At 45.2% G+C, this 17146-nt stretch overlaps 1 protein-coding gene across 1 annotated transcript in view; it reads right to left on the bottom strand.

The window, feature by feature from the left end:
• cntrl (centriolin) overlaps nt 1–14159 on the bottom strand; it is a 14417-nt gene extending 258 nt beyond the window's left edge. The window contains exons 1-15 of the mRNA XM_084025845.1: nt 14148–14159; nt 13804–13897; nt 12400–12515; nt 12067–12155; nt 11868–11990; nt 11667–11801; nt 11381–11587; nt 11151–11222; nt 4852–5037; nt 3424–3529; nt 3247–3350; nt 2905–2993; nt 2681–2810; nt 889–961; nt 1–293 (exon numbers count right to left, since the gene is read on the bottom strand). The exon at nt 1–293 is cut by the window's left edge and continues 258 nt beyond it. Coding sequence (XP_083881971.1) covers nt 61–293; nt 889–961; nt 2681–2810; nt 2905–2993; nt 3247–3350; nt 3424–3529; nt 4852–5037; nt 11151–11222; nt 11381–11587; nt 11667–11801; nt 11868–11990; nt 12067–12155; nt 12400–12505 — 1653 coding nt within the window. The 5' untranslated portion in view covers nt 12506–12515; nt 13804–13897; nt 14148–14159 and the 3' untranslated portion in view covers nt 1–60. The remainder of the gene's footprint in view (nt 294–888; nt 962–2680; nt 2811–2904; nt 2994–3246; nt 3351–3423; nt 3530–4851; nt 5038–11150; nt 11223–11380; nt 11588–11666; nt 11802–11867; nt 11991–12066; nt 12156–12399; nt 12516–13803; nt 13898–14147) is intronic.
• Nucleotides 14160–17146: the final 2987 nt, after the last annotated feature.

Here is a 17146-nt window from a genome sequence, read left to right as displayed (position 1 = left end):
GACCTCTGAGGGTCCGGGTGGTCAATAAAGTGACTCAACAAAGAAAACACGTTGGGATAATTAATTTAAATGGGTTCCATCAACAAGTCTCAATGTCTCCGCCTCCTTCCTGCAGGACGCCACTTCCTGTTGGAGCTCAGTCAGCTCCTCCTGCTTCCTGTCCACCTCCTCCTGCTTCCTGTGCACCTCCTCCTGCGTCCTGAGGAGCTGCTGGAGACTGTGGGTGCGTTTGGTTTTCACCTCCTCCAGCGCCTGCTGCTCCTCCAGTATCTCCTGAAGGAGGAGTTTGAGCTCTGGACACACACACGGGGACACACACACACACACGAGTCTCTTTAACGTCTTCTGTTGGAGACGCCTCAAATCATTCTGGTCATGTGACCATTTTATCTGTTTGTATGTGAATATGGTGTGTGTGTGTTACCTGCTCTGTGTGTGTGTGTGTTACCTGCTCTGTGTGTGTGTGTGTGTTACCTGCTCTGTGTGTGTGTGTGTTACCTGCTCTGTGTGTGTGTGTGTGTTACCTGCTCTGTGTGTGTGTGTGTGTGTTACCTGCTCTGTGTGTGTGTGTGTGTGTGTGTGTTACCTGCTCTCTGTGTGTGTGTGTGTGTGTGTGTGTGTGTGTGTGTGTGTGTGTGTGTTACCTGCTCTGTGTGTGTGTGTGTTACCTGCTCTGTGTGTGTGTGTTACCTGCTCTGTGTGTGTGTGTTACCTGCTCTGTGTGTGTGTGTGTGTGTTACCTGCTCTGTGTGTGTTACCTGCTCTGTGTGTGTGTGTTACCTGCTCTGTGTGTGTGTGTGTGTTACCTGCTCTGTGTGTGTGTGTGTTACCTGCTCTGTGTGTGTGTGTGTGTGTGTGTGTGTTACCTGCTCTGTGTGTGTGTGTTACCTGCTCTGTGTGAGTTCAGCTCAGACTTCACTGAGATCCGTCTCAGCTCTTCTGCTCTCAGCAGTGCCCCCTGCTGCTCCACACACACACACACACACACACACACACACACACACACACACACACACACACACACACACACACACACACACACACACACACACACACACACACACACACACACAGCACTTTAATGACAGGAAGGACGACTGCTTCCTGTTTACGTTCCAGGTCATGTGATGTACCCAAGGACTGGATTCAGGTCTCCAGGACTAAGCTGGTCCCACATATCCCAACCAGACCAGTCTGGTCTAACTGGTTTCCACAGAGACCAGACCAGTATCCTTCCTCAACTAGACCCCGAGATCCTCCTCTGATGTGATCCCAGAATAAATGGCCTCATTTATATAGTGCTTTTGTCCAAAGCGCTTTACATTAATGACTGACATTCACCCATTCACTCACACATTCACACACTGACGGCGGAGTCAACCACGCAGGGCGACAACCAGCTCATCAGGAGCAATTAGGGTGAGGTGTCTTGCTCAGGGACACCAGGCACTCAGCTAGGAGGAGCCGGGGATCGAACCGGCAATCTTGCGGTTGCCAGCCAACCCGCTCTACCTCCTGAGCTAATCCCCCCACCATGAAGAATCACCATGACGACGTACACAACCTGATCTGAGCTCGTGATGAGGCATATGAGGAGTTCAAGCTCCTCCGTAAAAAGAACAACTTTGTCTTCATGAACCAGACGATGTTCTCTGGTGACTGTGTGTATGTGTGTGTGTACCTGCTCTCTGCTGGTGTGTGTGTATGTGTGTGTGTACCTGCTCTCTGCTGGTGTGTGTGTGTATGTGTGTGTGTGTACCTGCTCTCTGCTGGTGTGTGTGTATGTGTGTGTGTACCTGCTCTCTGCTGGTGTGTGTGTATGTGTGTGTGTACCTGCTCTCTGCTGGTGTGTGTGTGTATGTGTGTGTGTGTACCTGCTCTCTGCTGGTGTGTGTGTATGTGTGTGTGTACCTGCTCTCTGCTGGTGTGTGTGTATGTGTGTGTGTACCTGCTCTCTGCTGGTGTGTGTGTGTATGTGTGTGTGTGTACCTGCTCTCTGCTGGTGTGTGTGTATGTGTGTGTGTACCTGCTCTCTGCTGGTGTGTGTGTATGTATGTGTGTACCTGCTCTCTGCTGGTGTGTGTGTGTGTGTGTGTGTGTACCTGCTCTCTGCTGGTGTGTGTGTGTGTGTGTTTGTGTGTGTACCTGCTCTCTGCTGGTGTGTGTGTGTGTGTGTGTGGTGTGTGTGGTGTGTGTGCGTGTGCGTGTGCGTGTACCTGCTCTCTGCTGGTGTGTGTGTGTGTACCTGCTCTCTGCTGGTGTGTGTGTGTGTGTGTGTGTGTGTGTGTGTACCTGCTCTCTGCTGGTGTGTGTGTGTGTGTGTGTGTACCTGCTATCTGCTGGTGTGTGTGTGTGTGTGTGTGTGTGTGTGTGTGTGTGTGTGTGTGTGTGTGTGTGATGTACGTGTACCTGCTCTCTGCTGGTGTGTGTGTGTGTGTGTGTGTGTGTACCTGCTCTCTGCTGGTGTGTGTGTGTGTGTGTACCTGCTCTCTGCTGGTGTGTGTGTGTGTGTTTGTGTGTGTGTATACCTGCTCTCTGCTGGTGTGTGTGTGTGTACCTGCTCTCTGCTGGTGTGTGTGTGTGTGTGTGTGTGTGTGTGTACCTGCTCTCTGCTGGTGTGTGTGTGTGTGTGTGTACCTGCTCTCTGCTGGTGTGTGTGTGTGTGTGTGTGTGTGTGTACCTGCTCTCTGCTGGTGTGTATGCAGCTCTGAGCCTCCAGTAAAAGTCTGTCAGCCTGCCGGAGTTCAGCTCGTCTCTTCAGCAGAGTGTTCTCCACACACTCCACCTCCTCACACACCTGCATCACACCTCTATACACACACACACACACACACACACACACAATTAGAACCTATTAGGAAAATGATGTCTCAGAGTGTGTGTGTGTGTGTATGTGTGTGTTACCTGTGTTGTCCCAGTGTGTGTCGTAGTCTCTTCTCTTCCTCCAGTCGCTCTGCTTCTCTGTGCAAACACTCACACACACACCTGTCTGCCTGTGCACACACACACACCAGCAGAGAGCAGGTACACACACACACACACACACACACACACACACACACACACACACACACACACACACACACAGGTATTTTACAGTTCCACGTTCATTAACAAATAAATGATACAAACAGACATGGTTTCATGTTTCACAGCGGTTGAATCTGAATGAATCTGAGGATCTGATTGGTTGCCAGCCTGATCAATAAACTGAGAACTAGAAGCTGCATCAATAAAGAAACTCACCGTGTGTGTGAGTCGGTCAGTCAGCAGACCTCCGTGGTCCAGGTCTCGGTCCTGGTCCCGGTCCCCTCCGCGGTCTCGGTCCTGGTCCCTCAACTCGGCTGCTGCTGGAGACGCTTCACATCAGTCCAAGTTCACCTGAACGCATCACAGCTCACGTGTGTGTGTGTGTGTTGGTACCTGTGCCAGAATCGCTGTGTGTCGGAGGGACGTAGACCCAGAACCCTCCTCGGTCCTGCAGACCCAGACCAGAGTCCTGGGTTCCCAGAGAGCCCAGACTGGAAATCTGAGAGGAAAGAGCTCCAGAATCAGAGACCTTCATGTGGTCTTGTTTCAGAGTGTCAGAGCTCAGCAGCCCCTGGTGGGGATCTAAAGACCGGGTCCTCACACAGATCAGCAGAAGAGTAAGACTTCTGATCTGTTAGGGTCCAACAAACATTTCCCTGTGTGTGTACCTGTCCCCTGTGTGTGTGTATACCTGTCCTGTGTGTGTGTACCAGTCCCCTGTGTGTGTGTGTGTGTGTATACCTGTCCTGTGTGTGTGTACCGGTCCCCTGTGTGTGTATACCTGTCCTGTGTGTGTGTGTACCGGTCCCCTGTGTGTGTGTATACCTGTCCTGTGTGTGTGTACCGGTCCCCTGTGTGTGTGTGTGTGTGTGTATATACCTGTCCTGTGTGTGTGTACCTGTCCTGTGTGTGTACCGGTCCCCTGTGTGTGTGTGTGTATATACCTGTCCTGTGTGTGTGTATACCTGTCCCCTGTGTGTGTGTACCGGTCCCCTGTGTGTGTGTACCTGTCCTGTGTGTGTGTATACCTGTCCCCTGTGTGTGTGTACCGGTCCCCTGTGTGTGTGTACCTGTCCTGTGTGTGTGTATACCTGTCCCCTGTGTGTGTGTACCTGTCCTGTGTGTGTGTATACCTGTCCCCTGTGTGTGTGTATACCTGTGTCCTGTGTGTGTGTATACCTGTCCCCTGTGTGTGTGTACCGGTCCCCTGTGTGTGTGTACCGGTCCCCTGTGTGTGTGTACCTGTCCTGTGTGTGTACCTGTCCCCTGTGTGTGTGTGTGTATACCTGTCCCCTATTTGTGTGTGTACCTGTCCCCTGTGTGTGTGTGTGTGTATACCTGTCCCCTGTGTGTGTGTGTACCTGTCCCCTGTGTGTGTGTGTGTGTGTACCTGTCCTGTGTGTGTGTACCGGTCCCCTGTGTGTGTGTGTGCGTGTATATACCTGTCCTGTGTGTGTGTGTATACCTGTCCCCTGTGTGTGTGTACCTGTCCCCTGTGTGTGTGTACCTGTCCTGTGTGTGTGTGTGTGTGTGTATACCTGTCCCCTGTGTGTGTGTGTACCTGTTCCCTGTGTGTGTGTACCTGTCCTGTGTGTGTGTGTGTATACCTGTCCCCTGTGTGTGTGTACCTGTCCCCTGTGTGTGTGTACCTGTCCTGTGTGTGTATACCTGTCCCCTGTGTGTGTGTGTACCTGTCCCCTGTGTGTGTGTGTGTGTGTGTGTGTACCTGTCCCCTGTGTGTGTGTGTGTACCTGTCCCCTGTGTGTGTGTGTGTGTATACCTGTCCCCTGTGTGTGTGTGTGTGTGTGTGTGTGTGTATACCTGTCCCCTGTTTGTGTGTGTGTGCAGCAGCTCCACCATGTGGTTCAGGTCTCTCATCTGATCTGAGGTGGACCTCAGCTGGTCTGCTGTCAGTTGGTCTGAGTCCCACATGGTCCTGCTGAGCCTCCGTAGCTTCCTGTCCAGGCGTCCCAGACTCCTCTGGTGGCCGTCGCTCTGTGAACGCAGCTGAGTCACATGATGCCACCATCAGTCCCATCATGCACTGCTCACCTTCACCTGACACTTTGCATCACATTCAATGCTGTTGTAATACTCACATCGCCCACTAGAGGCTCAGCACCCCTCCCTCCTGTTTAACCCTCTAGCAGCAACTATGTGAATTAAAACTCTGTCACTGCTTTTCTTCTGGTTTTAAACTTTATCTTTATTGTTTTCCCTCTTTCTCCTGAAACAGAGACTTTAAACTTCCTCGAGGACAAACTATCAGTAAAAAAGTCAAAATTATCTCATTTTTAAATGTGTATAATAATCACAGGTAACTAGGGGTGTAACGGTACATGTATTTGTATTGAACCGTTTCGGTACGGGGTGCTCGGTTCGGAACGGAGGCGTACCGAACGAGTTTCCATACGGACATATTAAGTAGAGGACCGCATGTGTGGAGCGTGCTGCAGCCGCACATGCGCAGTTGCGCACACCGCGACACAATAAACAGCAGTAGTAGCGGACGTCATGGCTAATGCCGCTAGCGTTGGCAACAAGCCAGAGTTGGAGGACCCTCCCGCGACATTAAGGTCTCCCGTTTGGGAACACTTCGGCAAAGCGGTTTGCCGACATTGTTCATGTGAGGTCGGGTATGTTTCTGGCAACACGTCAAACCTGTTGACGCATTTGAAACGGCACCACCCCCACGTGAACATCGCTACAACGAGGAGAAAGACGAGCGTAACGTTCAAACACAGCTCCCCACCGCATTTAAACAGCCTCTCCCTGCCCTGTTCAATTTTGCACATCAGATGGAGAAAAGATTTGTTTTAAAGAAACAGTCTGTTATTTTTATTTATTTTTATTTTTTAAATAAATATTTTAAATACTTGTATTTATATTTTTGAGCAGCATTCTAGCTCCAGTGCATGTTCCTACTGTTAAAAGCACAAAAGTAATAAACAACTAGCACATTTATATTTTGCATTTTGTTTTCTTACTGTACCGAAAATGAACCGAACCGTGACCTCAAAACCGAGGTACGTACCGAACCGAGATTTTTGTGTACCGTTACACCCCTACAGGTAACTAACTGATCATAATGAAGTCTCCATTTGTATACCACTGCACTCTGCCTCCACAAAGATACATAGAAATGCTTACTGGAAGCTAGTTCTCTTTTAAAACACGACACTGTTAAATTAGGCATAAAGAGGATAATAGCAGCATTTTGGAATAAGGCAAGTGCTGAAGATGTTTATGGTAGAAACTGGGAACTTTTGAAATTTAAAGCAGCTCAATATTTAAAGGAGTCATCACCTGGAAATCGCAATTTCTCTTGTTAAAACATGCATATCTGTGTTTGACCTCAGTTGAAACTTGCCTGAAAGGCTGGAGTTTGAAAGTGGCGCCGTTTTTTCGCTTCTGCTCTTTTTCCGAACAGGAATAGCACACAAGGGTGTGCATTCCTAAAGCACGAGATTTTGATTCTGCGCCTTCGGTGACGTCACCGTGGCGGCTACTTGCATAAGCCCACCCCTCTTTCACCACCCAACCCCCCCCCGTCCGCTACCTGAAATCGCCGAAGCGCCGCCATTATGTTTTGGAGTCTGCATGCAGGCAAGCCCCCCCGGCTCTGTCCTTCCTGCGGCGAATCAACGCGCGCCTCATTACATATTATACAATGCACATCCGGACCAGTCAAAACCTCGCGCGTAATCTCGCGTGATAAAATCGCGGTACGAAAAAGGGTCAGAACAAGCTCAATGTTTGATTAAAATTTTTTTTTTTTTTTCTAATAAGTTTTACGAATTGATCCAAAGCGATCCAAGGGGGGCTGGATACGTATAAAACCAGGTGATGACTCCTTTAAGAAACTATGGTAGTACTTTCTCCAAAAATCAAAGACTAGAGGAAGAGAAAGTAGTCTCTTAAATGATTTAATTATCACAGAAGAGCCCTGCTGATATGTCAGAAAGGGATCGGTCAGACTTGATCTCAGAACAAATTAAACTAATGAAATCTATTTACTTAAGGCTAAAGGTGCCTTCGTAAGACCAAGAAAGAGATGGATCGAAGAAGGAGAACAGAATTCAGCCTGTTTTTTTAACCTAGAAAGAAATCACAATTTAATCCAACAACTCAATATTAATGGTGATATAACTGATGATCCTAATAGCAGACTTTTGCTCCAGTTTTTACAGCGAGCTATATAATACAAAGTACTGTCATCAGTCAGCATCTTCATTTTTCAATTCTCTGAGTGACATCACTAAAATGTCTGAAGATGACAAAGAGATGTGTGACGGAATTATAACTTTACAGGAAGTCACTTATGTGATCGAACACCTCAAAACTAACAAATCTCCTGGAGTTGATGGTCTCTCCGCAGAGTTTTATCAAACATTTATTGAAAATTTAGCACCCTTTCTACTGAAGGTCATTTTAGAAAGTGTGGAACAAGAAGCTCTACCTCCTACACTAACACAAGCCTGATTACTTTGATTCCAAACCTAAAAAGACCATCTACTTATTGATAATTGGCGACCCATTTCATTACTCAACACTGATTACAAGGTTTTTGCTTCAGTATTTGCCAAACGACTTAAAAATATTTTAGACCCAATTATTGATGAGACCCAATCGGGATTTAGATTTAATTGATTACTCTTCTCTGTGTTCTGATGACTATCTTCTCCTCTTCCTTGATTTCTAGAAGGCATTTGACACCGTAGAACATAACTTTATATTTCAGACAATTGAACAATTTGGATTTGGTGATATTTTTTTATGAAGCTGTTAAAACTTTGTACTTTAAAGGTAACAGCTCCATCAGACTAAAAAGTGGGACTTCCCCGAGATTTGATTTACAGCGGGGTATTCGACAGGTCCCGCCTCCCCTTATCTATTTATCCTATGCACTCAACTACTTTCTACTCATATTAAAAATAGCTCGTTAAAAGCTATCTTTATTGCAGATAGAGAAATTATAATCAGTCAACTGGCAGACGATACCACATTATTCTTAAAAAATGCTTCACAGGTTCCCATTGCTATCCATACAATAGATTTATTCTCTGCAGCTTCTGGACTTGCCTTAAACCTGAAGAAATGTGAGCTATTTCCTCTTAAGAACTGCGATGATTCAATGATTTACAATATACCTGTTAGAAATAAAATCACCTACCTTGGGATTACCATTGTAAAAAATCAGAGAGATAGGTGCTTAATATGATTATTGATAAGACAAGGAAAAAGCTAAACCAATGGCTTCAGAGGGATTTATGTCTAAAAGGTTGAATACTGCTAACAAAGACAGAAGGATTGTCTTGTCTTACTTATGCAGCTATTCCCTTGTCTGTCGAAAAACAAATCTGTAGTGCCATTGATAAGTTATTATTTAATTTTATTTGGAAAAACAAGACGCATTATGTGAAAAATTCAGTTATAATGAACACTTATGAGTCTGGTGGTCTAACTTTTCTTGACATTACTACCCCACAATACCTTTAAAATTAACTGGAGAACGCAGTTCTTACATAATCCTATATCCACTTGGAATTTTATACCCAAATGTATTTTTTCTACCATTGGAGGCCTTGAATATGTGCTATTATGTGATTATAAAATAGAAAAACTTCCCCTAATTCTATCCAACTTTCATAAACAAATGCTGTTGGCATGGTCTTTAATCTATAAGCACAACTTCTCTCCACATAGATGCTTTATTTGGAACAATCAACACATCAAATATAAAAGTAAATCTCTATTTCTTAATTCATGCTTTGATAATAACATTATTTTAGTTACCCAACTACTCAATGAAAATGGAAATTTACTAAATTACACTGAATTCCTTTCAATATATGGTATTCCTGTGACCCCAAGGGACTTTGAATTGTAAAGGATGCTGTTCCTTCTGGTATCCTAACTCTATTAAGAGATGCTGGTAAACCAGTTTGTCCTCCTTTAGATCCCATTTAACACCAGTGGGGCATATGTGTTTTTCTGTTCAAACTAAAAAAGGAATTATCTAATAGATCACTATTTCAAACTGATATTACCACGACTCCATCTGTTGTTCAGTACTGGTCTAATGTTGTTCATGGACTGAACTGGATCCAAATATGGAACCTTCCATACAAATACCTAATTACAAATAAAGTGAGAGAACAAACTAATTCATAGATATTACCCTGCCAAACATTATTTGTTAAAATGTAAGAAAGATTTATGTGTGAATTGTTGTCTGTGTGAGTCTGAGCCTGAAACTGAACTGTAACTCTACTGCCACCTACTGGAAAGAAGTAATACGTTACATCACATTGAAGATTGACTCAGATTTTTCTTTAGATTGAAACAATGTACTTTTTGGTGTCCACGATGTCAAAAGTAAGAAACAGAACTGTATGTCATAAACTTGATAATAATATTAGGGAAAGCTACATGTAGTCACTCTAAACCCTGTTTGTGGCATTCCAAAGGGAAACGGAACAGTACATGCAAAGTATCTGTGACTCGAATAATAAGAAAGCTATGAAAACATATGATTTGTGCTCTTTATTCTCTGTATTTATTGAATAGCCTACCCCCTGGCTGTTGTTCAATTGTTTGTTTGAACGTACATTTATAATAACTGCCTTTTTATTGATTATATTTCTGTCAATAAAGATTTATTGAAAAAAACAAAAAAAAACAATCACCACGCATACCACCGGTGAGAGTTTGCGTCTTTGCGTCGACTACGGGTGCAGTCTAATAGTCCGAAAATAAGGTCCTAACTCCTATTCCTTGACCTCTGGGGAAAAGGTCACGGGGTTAAGGAAAGGAGATAGGAGAACTCAAAAGGATTTAGGAAAAGTCGACCGCGGTGCTCAGAGAATCCGACCGGACTTTCACTAAGCTACGTCACTAGGCTTGTTCGGGATGGTCTTGACTTGACTTGACTTGACTTATCACGCCGACGAGAGCTGCAGGTGTCTGAGGGGGCGGGCTCTAAAAGAGACGGCAGGCAAACGTCGTCAAGTCGGACAACAAAGTCAACGTGACTATAGTGCTCAAGCGATAGAACACGGCAGCAAACCAAAGAGGATGTTATATACATGTATATTTATATATATATATATATATATATATATATATATATATATATATATATATATATACATGTATGTATGTATGTATTTATGTATATATATACATAAATACATACACACACACACACACACGCAAGGCAACATGTGGAAGGCATTCTTTTTTCCAGTATATTTGTATTATCATTCTATGTTTGTATTAACCAGACCTCACATATAATAGGCCGACTCACAACACAATGCACGGAACTTTAGATCAAGCCATGAGATCGAATGCGACCAAAATAAAAAGTATCATTTCACCACAAGGTGGCCGCCGAGTGCGGACCTGAACACACGTCATTGAACTTTTAACCAATGAGAACCATTCCGCTGTAGCGGAGGTGTGGACAAGCCAGTTGCAGCCGTCTTAGACCGCGCTGCCAAGCGCTGCAAGAAGCGCCTCTTAAAAACTTGTTCCTGCGATGTTTTGGGTCACGTGATATGGTCGCGACCCTGTGACGTCTTTGCAGTCGGCTGCTAAGTCGGACACAATTCTAGCCATCATGCATCGCTTCAACCCACAATCCATCACGTTAGGTAGCGCGCTGCAGGCGGCTACATCAAGGAGAATTCGCCTACTGTTGCTCTCGCTAAGAATTGTGGGTCGGTGTAATCTCCTTTCCTTTCGCATAGGAAGGTCCGTTGCATCCTATGCTAAAGGAGCTCTGAAAGGAAGCATTGGAGCTCCTTTCCTTTGCATTTTGAGAATCCGAACAGCTCTTATCATGGCGGCCACTTGTTTACTTCCGGGTCACTTCTTCAGTTAGGAACCTTCCTAAGCAAAAAAGACTATTCGACCGCAGCCTTTGTTTGTAACCGCGACAACATGGCTGAGCGTGTTCCCACGTGTTTCACTGATGAAAAGGCGTTCTGACGTCACTAACACACTTTAAATTCACAGTTTTCTAAAATAAACAAACGGGTTTGAACTGTAAAGGACAAATATATAATAATATATAATATTCTACACACGTCCCAATCCAAACTCTGACTTCTGACCTGGTGTCTCAGCCCGTCTCGGTCCCGCTGGACCTCCTGGAGCTGCAGACCACTACGATCCAGATCCGCCTCCTGTAGTACACAATGAACAAAAACCATCATTTGAATGGAAACAATCAGAGACTCAATGAAGTCCGTCTCATTAGTTCTGGTTCTGGTTTGATGAAGCGGTTCTGGATCAGAGCATCAGTGGAGGGTTCTGGTCTGGACTGTAGCAGACTGATACTGACCAGTTTTTGTTGAACCAGTCTGTTTCTGCTCTCGGACCTCTGCAGGCTGACTCTCAGTCTCTCCATCTCCTGGTCCTGGTCCAGGCTCTGGACCAACTGGGCTTCCAGCTGGGCTATGTGGTCCTGATCCTGGACCACCTGGGCTTCCAGCTGTGCTATGTGGTTTTTATTGTGGACTAGCTGGGCCTGCTGTCTGACCAGATGCTCCTGCAGACAGACAGGTGGACAGACAGACTGTAGGACAGACAGACAGACAGACAGCCGGGCTTCCGTCATGTACAGTTACCTGTCCCATTGTGGTTTGTCGGGTTAGCTCCTCCCTCAGCTGCTGGAGCTCCGCCTCCAGATCTACCTGTCTGTCTGTCAGAGTCTGGGCCTCCATCCTCCCCAGAGACAGCTCCTCCTGCTGGACAGACATGTCCTGCAGACAGACAGACGTGTTGGACAGGGAGACAGACAGCATGGAGCCCCTGGGAGACTCACTGACCTGTCTGTGTGTCCTGGCGGCGTCCTCCAGCCGCCTGCAGTGACCCTGTGTGTCCTCCAGGTGGAGCTGCAGACTCTGGTTGTCGGCCGTCAGCCTGTCGACCTGCTGCTGAGCCCGATGAGCCTGAAAGACCAGACCAAAGACCAGGTCACCCACCTCCCCATCTCCAGCTGCAGTTAGACAGGTTTCAGGTCTCTACCTGGTTTCTGAGTCCTCTCAGGTAATCCTGGAGACCACTGATGATCCCCTCCAGATCCCTCTGAAGACACTTGTTAGCCAGGATCTGACCTGCAGGACCAGCAGGACCAGCAGGACCAGGAGGACCAGGAGGAACAAGAGGACCAGCAGGACCAGGAGGACCAAGGAGGAACAGGAGGAACAAGAGGAACAAGAGGACCAGGAGGACAAGGAGGACGAAGAGGAGGAGAGGAAACAAGGAGGAGGAGAGAGGAGGAGTTATATTTTAGAACTCTGACAGCCAATCAAAGGGCTTTGGTCTAAGGAAGCCTCTGTGATTGGTCGAAGACCTCACCGTCGGTCAGCTGCTGCTCCAGCTCTTTGATCTCCTGCGTCTCCATGGCGATGCGTGACAGCATGTCGTCAAGGCGACCCTCCATCTCTCTCTGCTCCTCGCTCATCCTGTCCAACCTGCAGACAGATGGGAGGTCACATGGGCCAATCAGAGCAGCAGGTCACAGGACGCTGCTCTCCTATTGGTTGCTGGTTGATGACCAGCAGATCTGAAGGAGGATACCGCAGACTTTGTACAGAAACAGTCTCAAACTTATATGAGCATATTAACTGATTACACTTTTACTAATACTTTTTTTTTTTTACTAGTGGGGAATATTTTACAAAGCAATACTACTATGTACTTCTACCGCCTCAGACCCCGTCACCAGCTGATGTTTGAGGAAGGAGCTGCAGTTGCTCCTTCGGTGGTGGAAGCTGGACAGGAATCGGGTTGGTTGGAGCCCCTCCCTGAGAAAGGACACTCCGCTCCTGATTTTTATTATGGCGTTGAAACCTGAGAGAAGATCATTTGTGTTAGATATGTATTCAATAGAGAACTATTCAGACACGTTGTGGTAAATCATTTGTTAAACAGCAACTGTGTGTGTGCATGCGTCCATGTGTGAATGGGTGTGCACCTTTAAAGAAATGTGTTGCCAAAGTCTGTACGGTGCCTACATACCCTTATTAAACACATCAATATGACGTCACATTACAACAACTTACCGTGTGGAAGCTATCGGGAATGTCAACGCCAAGGAATACAGCAGAACAATCCTCCGACGAAATCCGTAGAACAACGTGATTGGTCAAAAGTAAGCCCAAGGGAAGACACGTGATTGGCTAATTTTGGGCTTACTTTGGGCTTACTTTGGCGGAATTGGGAGAACACAGCGAGAGGTAGCGGGATCGATGCCCGCATCCTCCACAAGCCTTTTAACCTTTCACGGCCCCCATGCGGGTCTGCCGGTCTGGAGCTGCTCACCAGAAACCGGATTCACGTCGAGGGAAAGCTGACGTCATAAAACCAACAATAATAAGTAAATACATTTCCCGATGCATTATTGAATTTTATTGTATTTTTATTTTTTTATTTTCTGCATTTCTTCATTCATAAGTGAATCGTCTCCCCCTCATTTACATATTGGTAAAGAAATACATACATAGATAAAAGAGCAGATCATTATTTAAATTATTAATAGAGAAATAACAAGTTCACACACTTAAAAGGCCTGTGGAGAATGCGGGCATCGATCCCGCTACCTCTCGCATGCTAAGCGAGCGCTCTACCATCTGAGCTAATTCCCCTACCGGACATCAGCCAGACACGTAAAACAGGACCGTCTCCACTACGTCATCGCGTCGTTACCATCCGGGGCTTTCCTTCTTTGTGCGGTCAGGGAAAGTTCCTGGTTGTAAATACCTATTAAAAAAATTAGTTGTCCTCGAGTGTAAAATGAGAGCTGAACTGGTGACCTGGTGACGTGTGAGGCCCCGCCCCCTTCTTCCTGTCACAGCTGATCACCATCACACCAGATACAAAGACATCATCATGTCTAATCATAAAATTATACTTTAACATCAATCTGTGAAAAATATAAATATGATTTACATCAAACGAATAAATGTGCTCATTTACATAAAATATCTTAAATTATATCTTAAATTATATCTTAAGATGTTTCCACAACAACAGATGTTGACCCGAGACCTGGTTGGGGTTTACGTGGAGGAGACCTGAGCCCTGGTTGGGGTCTACATGGAGACCTGGTTGGGGTCTACGTGGAGGAGACCTGAGCCCTGGTTGGGGTCTACGTGGAGGAGACCTGAGCCCTGGTTGGGGTCTACATGGAGACCTGGTTGGGGTCTACGTGGAGGAGACCTGAGCCCTGGTTGGGGTCATTAATAGCATGCAGTTGGATTAAAGTAACTAATAACATTTACTCACGTTACTCGAGTACACGTTATTGAGTAGTTTTACTAAATAACTATACGTTTCTTTTACTTGAAGTATTTGACTCGTACCTAACAGTAACAGTACTTTCCCCCGAGGCGAATCCTTCTCTCTTCACCTCAGATAGAAGCTGGATATACGAGTATATGAATACTTAAATGAACCAACACTCTTCTGTGGATCAAACACATCACAAACCTGGTCTGTGTTCCAGCTGGGAGCAGTGCATTGTGGGAGAACTGTCAGCAGAAAACTAGTGTTATTGTACTTACAATCAGGCTGACAGCCCTCTGGCCCCGGGCGAGCCGCCAGGGCTGCTGGGTAACATCCTCCTGCTCCTTGTTCTCCTCTATCAGTTCACCTCCTCCTCTCCTCGGAAACTCGTTCACTTCTTCATCTGTCTGCTCGTCTCTCCGTTACAAACTCCTCTTTTTCTCTTTGAATCAACAGGAAATCTGTCTCTCAGCCAATCACAGAGCCTGGCTGCAGATCTTCTGTCCAATGGGAGTGCTTTAAGTCCCGCCCCGTCAGAGGGAGGGGTCAGAGGCTCTAAAAGAGACAGGAGCCTGCTGCTCCCTTTCCTCCAAACATTCAACCTTTTATTCTGAAACTAAATGTATTACTGTACTGTTACCTGCATACAAGTAGTACTGTTACCTGCATACAGGTAGTACTGTTACCTGCATATAAGTAGTACTGTTACCAGCATACAGGTAGTACTGTTACCTGCATATAAGTAGTACTGTTACCTGCATACAAGTAGTACTGTTACCTGCATATAAGTAGTACTGTTACCAGCATACAGGTAGTACTGTTACCTGCATACAAGTAGTACTGTTACCTGCATATAAGTAGTACTGTTACCAGCATACAGGTAGTACTGTTACCTGCATACAAGTAGTACTGTTACCAGCATACAGGTAGTACTGTTACCTGCATATAAGTAGTACTGTTACCTGCATACAAGTAGTACTGTTACCTGCATATAAGTAGTACTGTTACCAGCATACAGGTAGTACTGTTACCAGCATATAAGTAGTACTGTTACCTGCATACAAGTAGTACTGTTACCTGCATATAAGTAGTACTGTTACCAGCATACAGGTAGTACTGTTACCTGCATACAAGTAGTACTGTTACCAGCATACAGGTAGTACTGTTACCTGCATACAGGTAGTACTGTTACCTGCATATAAGTAGTACTGTTACCTGCATATAAGTAGTACTGTTACCTGCATATAAGTAGTACTGTTACCTGCATATAAGTAGTACTGTTACCAGCATACAGGTAGTACTGTTACCTGCATACAAGTAGTACTGTTACCAGCATACAGGTAGTACTGTTACCTGCATATAAGTAGTACTGTTACCTGCATACAGGTAGTACTGTTACCTGCATATAAGTAGTACTGTTACCTGCATATAAGTAGTACTGTTACCAGCATACAGGTAGTACTGTTACCTGCATACAAGTAGTACTGTTACCAGCATACAGGTAGTACTGTTACCTGCATACAGGTAGTACTGTTACCTGCATACAAGTAGTACTGTTACCTGCATACAAGTAGTACTGTTACCAGCATACAGGTAGTACTGTTACCTGCATACAAGTAGTACTGTTACCAGCATACAGGTAGTACTGTTACCTGCATACAAGTAGTACTGTTACCTGCATATAAGTAGTACTGTTACCAGCATACAGGTAGTACTGTTACCTGCATACAAGTAGTACTGTTACCAGCATACAGGTAGTACTGTTACCTGCATACAGGTAGTACTGTTACCTGCATACAAGTAGTACTGTTACCAGCATACAGGTAGTACTGTTACCTGCATACAAGTAGTACTGTTACCGGCATACAGGTAGTACTGTTACCTGCATACAAGTAGTACTGTTACCGGCATACAGGTAGTACTGTTACCGGCATACAAGTAGTACTGTTACCTGCATATAAGTAGTACTGTTACCGGCATACAAGTAGTACTGTTACCTGCATACAAGTAGTACTGTTACCGGCATACAAGTAGTACTGTTACCTGCATACAAGTAGTACTGTTACCTGCATACAAGTAGTACTGTTACCTGCATACAAGTAGTACTGTTACCAGCATACAGGTAGTACTGTTACCTGCATATAAGTAGTACTGTTACCAGCATACAGGTAGTACTGTTACCTGCATACAAGTAGTACTGTTACCAGCATACAGGTAGTACTGTTACCTGCATACAGGTAGTACTGTTACCTGCATATAAGTAGTACTGTTACCAGCATATAAGTAGTACTGTTACCAGCATACAGGTAGTACTGTTACCTGCATATAAGTAGTACTGTTACCTGCATATAAGTAGTACTGTTACCAGCATACAGGTAGTACTGTTACCAGCATACAGGTAGTACTGTTACCAGCATACAGGTAGTACTGTTACCTGCATATAAGTAGTACTGTTACCAGCATACAGGTAGTACTGTTACCTGCATATAAGTAGTACTGTTACCAGCATATAAGTAGTACTGTTACCAGCATACAGGTAGTACTGTTACCTGCATACAGGTAGTACTGTTACCTGCATATAAGTAGTACTGTTACCAGCATACAGGTAGTACTGTTACCTGCATACAGGTAGTACTGTTACCTGCATATAAGTAGTACTGTTACCTGCATACAAGTAGTACTGTTACCTGCATATAAGTAGTACTGTTACCAGCATACAGGTAGTACTGTTACCTGCATATAAGTAGTACTGTTACCAGCATATAAGTAGTACTGTTACCAGCATACAGGTAGTACTGTTACCTGCATATAAGTAGTA

This window comes from Eutrigla gurnardus (genome assembly GCF_963514095.1).
Source record: "Eutrigla gurnardus genome assembly, chromosome: 13".
Taxonomy (NCBI): Eukaryota; Metazoa; Chordata; class Actinopteri; order Perciformes; family Triglidae; genus Eutrigla; species Eutrigla gurnardus.
This window is presented reverse-complemented; position numbering and strand designations above follow the sequence as displayed.